Source organism: Hyperolius riggenbachi, chromosome 8, assembly GCF_040937935.1.
Source record: "Hyperolius riggenbachi isolate aHypRig1 chromosome 8, aHypRig1.pri, whole genome shotgun sequence".
Lineage (NCBI taxonomy): Eukaryota > Metazoa > Chordata > Amphibia > Anura > Hyperoliidae > Hyperolius > Hyperolius riggenbachi.
Genome location: NC_090653.1, coordinates 81,604,992 through 81,613,367, shown reverse-complemented (window position 1 = coordinate 81,613,367; position 8,376 = coordinate 81,604,992). Strand labels below are relative to the sequence as shown.

General features: G+C 42.6%; 1 protein-coding gene across 1 annotated transcript in view; it reads right to left on the bottom strand.

The window, feature by feature from the left end:
• Nucleotides 1–779: 779 nt before the first annotated feature.
• EGLN2 (egl-9 family hypoxia inducible factor 2) overlaps nt 780–8,376 on the bottom strand; it is a 51,266-nt gene continuing 43,669 nt past the window's right edge. The window contains exons 4-6 of the mRNA XM_068250812.1: nt 8,121–8,257; nt 5,244–5,311; nt 780–3,359 (exon numbers count right to left, since the gene is read on the bottom strand). Of these exons, the coding sequence (XP_068106913.1) occupies nt 3,307–3,359; nt 5,244–5,311; nt 8,121–8,257 (258 nt within the window). The 3' untranslated portion in view covers nt 780–3,306. The remainder of the gene's footprint in view (nt 3,360–5,243; nt 5,312–8,120; nt 8,258–8,376) is intronic.

The window sequence follows — 8,376 nt, the reverse complement described above, 5'->3', positions numbered from 1 at the left end:
TCAGAGGCTTCTTCTTAGGCAAGTATGTTATTTTGACCTGAACTTCGGCTCAGGTACACTTTCAGGGCTGGTGCACACCGAGCGGGTTTTTCTGCGTTTTTGCACCAGCTTGCGTCTGCGGATACGCTTGGTCAATGTATCTCATTGGGGTGGTTCACACCAGAGCGGGAGGAGTTTTGCTGAAACACATACTCCCGGGGTGAGGCATTTTTTGGATTGCAGAGGCGTTTCTGCCTCCAAAATATAGGAAAACGCAAACCGCTCTGAAAAACGGCAGTTCAGAGGGGTTTTGCAGGCGGTTTTGTTACAGAAGCTGTTCAGTAACAGCTTTACTGTAACAATATATGAAATCTACTACACAAAAAAGCTTCACTAAACCGCTACAGAAAAATAAAGAGTTTCAAAATCTGCTAGCATTTTGCGGATCTGCTAGCGGGTTTTGGTGTGCACCAGGCCTCAGTAAGCGGCTTGAAAGTGGACCATTCAAATGCAGTTGCCATCGAATGGGATTGTCCCAGTACCGAGTGGCCTAAAAACTGCAATTCAATTTGCAATGAGCTGTCATGGTATTGTTATTCCTTAGCAGAGAACATTGAGACTGTATGTAACCCTGCAAATTTGGATTGATGAATAAGCAAGCTTTATTAAACAAATGAAAGAAAAGGAAAAAGAAAAAAAAAAAAGTTACCGGTAATTACATATGGGCCACAGTGTCTAAATATCTGGACATCCAGGCAGCTATGAGGGGCCTCAGATGGTCAGCCATCTTAAACAAAACATTGGGGTTTTTGTTTTTTTATTTATGATACTCAAAAATAAAGAAAATTAAATTAAAATGTACCTAAAGCCAGACATAAAAACAAAAGTTAGACACTTTTCTTAGTATTCCAGAGGATTCCCGCGTCTTCCCTCGCTCCTCTGTTCCTGAGCCGGGACCCTTTTTACAACATTCGACATCAAATGTTGAATATTACTCATGGCTGAGCTCCCCTCCTTATACGAGCACATTGCCCAGGTGTAGGGATGGTCAATGCCATGCAAATAATTGATGCCAGATTATGCAAATTCATACAGCTTGAAAATTGACCAATCGGATTTTACCTCAGCAGGATTTGACTGGTTCATTTTCAAGCTGCATAAATTTGCAGAATCCTGCATAAACTCGAAATTTGCATCTCATTGACCATCCCTACCCAGGTGCACATTAGGGCGCACAGAGCCAATCGTGCACACCATTTTGCCCTCCATGCTACTGTGTAGACACTCTACTAGTGCCTGTGCTATTACGCAGAGGCAAGCGCAGCTGCAAAGATGAAGAGGGTCCCAGCTGGCAGTGGATGAGTTGTGGAGGATTGGGAAAGCCTCTGTAACTTTGTAGAAGGCTTTCTCTACAGTGTATCTTTATTTTCAGGTTTATTTTTATCAACTAACTGTGGAAAATAGAACCTATGAATCTCTTCTATGTACCACAGCTACCAGGCACAACTGCAAATACTCTCCGACAACTTGCTGCCCGGCTGTGAGATCAGGTGAGCAAACACTGATGAGCTGGTCAATGAGAGGCTAATCATTTTGAGTTCATGCTAATTTTGTATACATTTATGTATGGCGTGGATTTACCTCACAGGAGCCTATAGGCACAGTTGTACTGGCACCTTTGACTTCGTACTCTATAAACCTAAAACGCCCCACAGAACTGCACCACAAGAGTGCTGGCTGTCCTAGCTGTCACTTCTCTTACCTGCTTTGCCCATCATAGGTAGCTACAGGTGCCCCCAGTGTTAGGTAGCTAGAAGAACCTCAGTATTACGTAGCAAGAGGTGCCCCTGACTGAAGGGAGATGTCATCAGTGGAATGCAAATAACAGGTTGAGTAACCCCATTTACACTCTCACCAGGACTCTGCATAGGTAAGGCAGTAGAGAGGCGCTTAGGGAGTGGAGTAAGACGCCTTTCCATCATCAGGCGAGTAGTTGACAGGCAGTAAAATGCCTCTCAAAGGCCTAGTGCCTTATAGTAAATCCGGCCCCGTTTATGTAGTTTGAAATCAGCTACACATCCCATTCCAAGATGCATACATTTGCATAACATTAACTCCAAATTATTAGCATTTTGTTACCCATTTCTATTGGTGAGTCATGAAAGAAGGACTCACATATCTCTTCTCCTAGGAAAGTCTGACTGTAGCTAAACCAGTGACAAAATACTGTACTAATTGTACAAGGTATCACAAAAGGCACCACAAAGCAAGGACTGTTTGCTGTTCAGGAAAGTTACAGAGTAGGACACCTGCTGGATACATCTGGTAAATAAGAAACATTCATGAGTAATATTTCATGTCGATCCATGAAAGGGTTTTTTGTAACTGTCAGCAGCTCTTTTACACAAAGTAGCTTGTATTTTAATTATACCAGCAATTAACCTAAAATTTTATTAAACTGGTCCATGTAAAACAAGTTCAATCACATTTGTGGATTAACAGGTCAAAATTTCAGGAGAACATTGGAACAGAGGATGTTTGAAATGCAGGAGGGCAAGATTTGCCAGCACACAGCTGACTTCCTGTACAGGGGATGCCCATAGAAGAAAACAACAAACTGTGGGTTTTTTGTTGTCTTCTGTAGCCGAACGTGGCAGCTTGCATAGAGCAGTTGCATAAAGGTGGGTACCCCCTTTCTGTATGGGAAGTTTTCAATCTCCTGCGATAAATAGGCTGAGTAGTTCTCTTCCCAAAATGCATATACATGTAGTTTAGTGGTTCTTTCACATCTTTCAGTGTCCACTGCACTCCTGTCTTTTGAATTCGGTCAACATGTTCAAAGTTCAGTCTCTCTTGCTGTGTTACTAATACTTGGTTTCCTCAGATAGCCCCCGCCTCTGGATATCTTGTATCGGATGCTCATTCCTCTGCCTCCCATTTTATCCATCCTGATAAGAAACAGGCCAAGGGAAGTACAATAGAACTTAAAGACAGACCCCTTATGCTGTGGATCCAAACCCCAGGTTCTTTGTGCAACATTCAATAATGCTGGTTAAGCAGTCTGCAGATAACGGTGTGCTAACACTGTGCAATACTCTGCGGGCCTGCTCAATGCTTCAAACCCGTCTGAGTCCTATATTCACATTTCAATAAAATCCTTTAGGCCAAGCTGGGAGTCTAGAAGATACCACTGCTGAGAGGACATCTCTGCAGCTATAGGTAAGCTTCCCCAGCTCTGTCCAATGTTCAGCCCTCGTCAGGGTGATAGCAGCTTCAATTCCGCAGAGGCCACCACAGAACGTCCGCCCAGAGGTTTACACATTGCTGTCACACGTTGCCACCGTGAGAAACTGGAACTTGAATTCCTTTCTGTCCACTGGCTGAAATGAGAAATAGAAGGAGGACATTGTCAAAAAAAGAAGTTTAAAAACTAAACAACTGTTTTACAGAGCATTTGTACCGATAGGATATGTTACACTAAAATAAACGTAGAGAGAATCCTTTAGAAGCTCTTTGGCCTCCATACTGCCCAGATCTCAATCTGATTGCACATTTGTAGATCGTGCTGGAAAACTTAAGTCCAACCTCACAAACTTACAGGACTCAAAAGTAGGGATGGTCAATGAGATGCAAATCTGAGTTGATTCAGAATTATGCCAACTTTGTATGCATATTTATGCAGCTTGAAAAATGAGCCAATCGAATCCTGTCAAGGTGAATTAGATTTTCAAGCTGCATAAATTTGCCTAACCCTGCATCAACTTGGAATTATTTGCATCTCATTGACCTTCCCTACTGTACCTTGCATTGGAGCAGTTTCGGGGGACACTTATGTAAAAAAAAAAAAAAAAAAAACGTCCCACCAAGCTACAGTTAAGAGGATTACAGCCAACACACTGACATTTCCAACTCTTAAATAAATGTAGCCATCTCCGTGCACATGAGCGGTTCCCACTGACCAGTAGTGCCTGCGCAGAGTTATCAGCAGCTGCTACAAATCAGGCTTGGGACCCACAACAAAGCGCTTTCGCAATCACTAGCGATTTGTGGTAGCCCTTTGTGAGCAATTTTGTTGGCGATTTAACTGCTCCTTTACAACACACTAGAATGGATATGCTCCCAAAATGCTGTATGTCCTGCAATTTCTCTAATCGCAATCGCTCCAGTGGGATCTGCTCCCTCCACTTACCTTAGCAAAGAGTTTTAGGAAAATCGCTAGCAATTGAATGCAATCTCAAAACGCTGCCAAAAACATTCTAGTGGGTCCCAGCCCTGAAAGGGGCAGAAGGAACGTGTGCATGGGAGGATAAAGGGGGGGGGGGGGGCGAGAAGGACGCAAGGTTTAAACAGTAATGATCCATAGGAAGCGATAGGTCTTCTTACACAGACTCTTTCCCCTGCTTTCCTCCCACTCATTTAACCTCAAGAACCACTGCAAACGCTGCCAAAGCATCAAGAGTACTGGGAGTAAAAAAAAAACCTATTTAACTGCAGAGAAGAAGTAGGCAGGTTTGTTTAACAAAAGGAAGGACACGGGATCAGTTCCTTGGCTACATAGCCATTAATATTCTTCTACTTTAAGTGGGAATAAAAACCTTCCAATACCCTTACTGCAATCAGATTAATCACTTACTGCAATCAGATAGACCTCTAAATCAACACTGTATTATTTATTTTTTTAGAAATGTAAGTATCCTTTTGGAGATTTTTTCCTTTAGGGAACACATCCAGTGCTTTCTGAAACAATCGCCTGCATTTTCCTCTTTCAGACACAATGGCCTCAATTCACTAAAGCTTAACTCCTGTCTTTAATAACTCTTCAGAGCTGTTTTACAGTTATCACAATTATATCACCATGGTGATAACTGTAAAACAGCTCAGAAGAGTTATAAAAGACAGGAGTTAACCTTAGTGAATTGAGGCCAATATCTTCTAGTTTATTGATGCACTATTTGAAGATAATTTCAGAAAGAGGCGCACAGGACATGGGAAAGAGGAGGCTGAGAGAGGACCAGGAAGACTCGACAGAGAGAGGACTAGGAAAGCTCTATGGGATCAAGAGCCTTCCCTCTTCTTAGGAGAGTACCTAAGGTTTGTTTTTCCCTCCCTTTCTTTATTAACTCTATAGTGCCCTGACCCTTTTAGGATTACTTTCCCAGCCATTTTTAAAGCAAATCTGAATTAGACTGGTCACAGCAGGTGGTGGTTTATTAACAGTAAAAATCATAATTAAGGCCGATGTCATACTCTGGCCATCCCCTCACCTAGTCTGTATTTGTCTTTGGCCTCGGATCGTTCTTTTGCATCGAAATACCAAACGGTAATTGCATACCTGTGAATGGAGAACAATGCATTAGTACACACATGAAAGTTAGATGTTCGCGTACCGAGAAACAGAACATTAGTATATATACACACACAAAGTAGTACTGTAGAATGATAAAACTATTCAGTGAATAGAACATCCAATTTTACCAAATCTATGTAGAGGAAGGGTAAACTGAGTGAATACACTTTGAAAGGATACTTTAGGTAGCCCCCTACATTGAATAGAAGTGGTAAGATTGTATTAGTGGGCACCTTTAGCTGAAACAAGGGATCTGACCGGTTGTTCTGTGTGTGCCACATTGCCTGGTGCTGGAGGACCCTGGATTACATACCTTCCATTCTGAGTGGTCAATTTTACCACTTCCATTTAGTATGAGGGTCAACAGATTTTAAATACTGTACTATGAGCAGATTGTGTCGGTAAACACACTTGGTAAAAATAAATAAAACAAAAAAACAAAAACAAAACTGCAGTGTTTTGCCATATTGGGAAAACTCATGCAACGATTGACTATTAGGCCACTGCGTTTTCAGGAGGCATCTGCGATTCCGCATAGCGTTAAAGAAATCCTGCACAACAGATGCATGCTTTTTTTTTGTTTTTTTTTTCAATAAGAAATGCGTTAAAACATACAAAATACATATTTGCTGCAAAATGCTTGTGGGAAACCTTACTGCAGAAACAAGTGTAATCCCTCCTCATACTACATGGGAGGTGGTAAAAGTAGTCAGTGATTGGCCAATAAAAAGTAAAAAAATTGGTGTGTACTAGGTTTAACCTTCTTAACGATACTGTGTCAGGCATACCGCTCTCTGGCCTTAGAAGTCCCCCAGGAGTAATTTATTAGATCTATTGGCTGCAAAACCTTTAGCTAGCACTAGGCTAGCTAGTGCAGGTATCCGGCACCCCCTGAACGCCTGCGATCCCCCCTGTTTATACATTACCCAGCCTGGCTCCAGTGATCGGCGCAGCCTCCCCGAACAGCTTCGGTCTCCCTATGGGGAGGATCGGGTTTGCACATGACGTCATGTGCGATCCTCCCAAATAGTGAAGACCGGAGCTGTGCGGGGAGGCTGTGCCGATTGCAGGAGCCAGGATGGGTAATGTATAAACTAGCCTAGTGTTTGCTAAAGGTTTTGCAGCCATTTGATCTAATTAATTAGGATGGTGACAGAAACTAGAAGGACCTCCTGAGCAGCGTATCGCTCAGGAGGTTAAAGATGAACTCCAGTGAACATTTTTACTGTGGGCAGGTGATGTAGCTGCTGCATGGTTTTTGGCAGTTGGAAACAGCTGTAAACAGCTATTTCCCACAATGCAGCAAGGTTCACAGACAGAAAACTGCCATGAGTGCGTACTTTTCATGTTTCATGTGGGAGGGGTTTCACCACAATATCAGCCATACAGCGCCCCCTGATGGTCTGTTTGTGAAAAGGAATAGATTTCTCATGTAAAAGGGGGTATCAGCTACTGATTGGGATACATTTCAATTCTTGGTCGGAGTTGCTCTTTAAAAAAACTGTAACAAACAGAAAAACACATCCCCTGGGGAATACTTCCCTCGGGATGGGGAAGCCTCTGGATCCTAATGATGCTTCCCACCATCCTCCTAAGCCTCAGTGATCGAGCCCTGCCGCTGCCCAAACTACAGCAGACAAGGATAGGTCAGCTGTTTCTGCAATATTTACCTACCACGAACCTGCACAGGCACAGTTGCGGCTTTCCGATTGGGCTCAGGTGCAAATAGCAGAGCCTAATCGGGTCAGCTTTATTGCACAGGAAACTCCTGCGCAGTAGAGCCGACACTATCAGACATTTCCACCTGAGCCTGATCGGAAAGCTGCTACTGAGCCTGCGCAGAATCGCGATAAGTATTTACCTCACTGTTCAGGGGCTGCCAGTGCTGGCTCTTGGAGGGTGAAGAGAACAGAGGAAACCTTATTAGGATCCAGAGGCTTCCCCCTCTCAAGGTAAATACCCCCCAGGGGGTCTTTTTCTATCACCAATTTTCTTTAAAATGTGGTCCAATCTGATCTAGCACGAACTAAAAAAAAAAAAAACATACTGTACATACTGGAGTAGAAGTCTAGAAATTTAGGTCTGATTCACTTCATAAAAGTATAGGGTTCGACTTATACATGAGTCGCCGGCAACAATGAGCACACTGAGTAAAGTGGGTACTAATAGTGACATTCCCATTTGCAGCAATTTACCCTATGGTAAGTGATACTTTGAGGAATGCAAATGCCAAGAAAACACAGGCCTGAAACTGCTGGCCACAACAATTAACAGGGAAAGGGGCAGGGAGGGAAATACTGGGCTGCCTAAAAGGGAGTTAATAATTGCAGCACTTGGGGGCCCGGAGGAGGTATTGGCTGCACTTAAGGGACAGGAGAGGTTAATGGCTGCAATACTGTATGCAGTGCACTCATTAACCGCTCCTGAGCCTCAAGTGCAGCCATTAACTTTGCTGGGTAGACTTATGCTTGAGTCAATAAAAAATTCCAGCTTAAAAGTGTTGAAGATTGGAGTTGACATATATGAGGTCGGCTTGTATTTGAGTATACTGTATACGGTAGATATTTGCCACTCCACCTACAGAAGGAAGTGGTAAATAAGAAATATGAAGTAGGAAATATGTTACACTGATAAGACTTAAAGGAAATGTATAATTTTTTTGTTTTTTTTTGTTTTGTTTTGTTTTAATAGTTTGAATAGATTTCATTTTTTCCCCTATAATTTCCTTTAAGTACTAAAAACACAGCTTAAAAACAATATAGGAAAAATGCTGTAGATGTTCAGGGTGACTCACCGCATGGCATAGGCTGGTTTTACTTCATGAGGATTTCGTCGATCGGACCAGAATATCAATAACCGGTCAAACAATGGCTCAATATTGGCTACAACTGAACGGCCTTCTGGGAAGATTTGTAGAAGTCCCCCGTGGACCTAAATAAGTAAGAGAGAAAGAACTACTGTAGTCCTCTTATTTACTAGTAGACTGTAATTTAGGTTGCATATGTACCAGCAAATGACCTGCACTTCAAAATGCTGGCATCAGAACTATA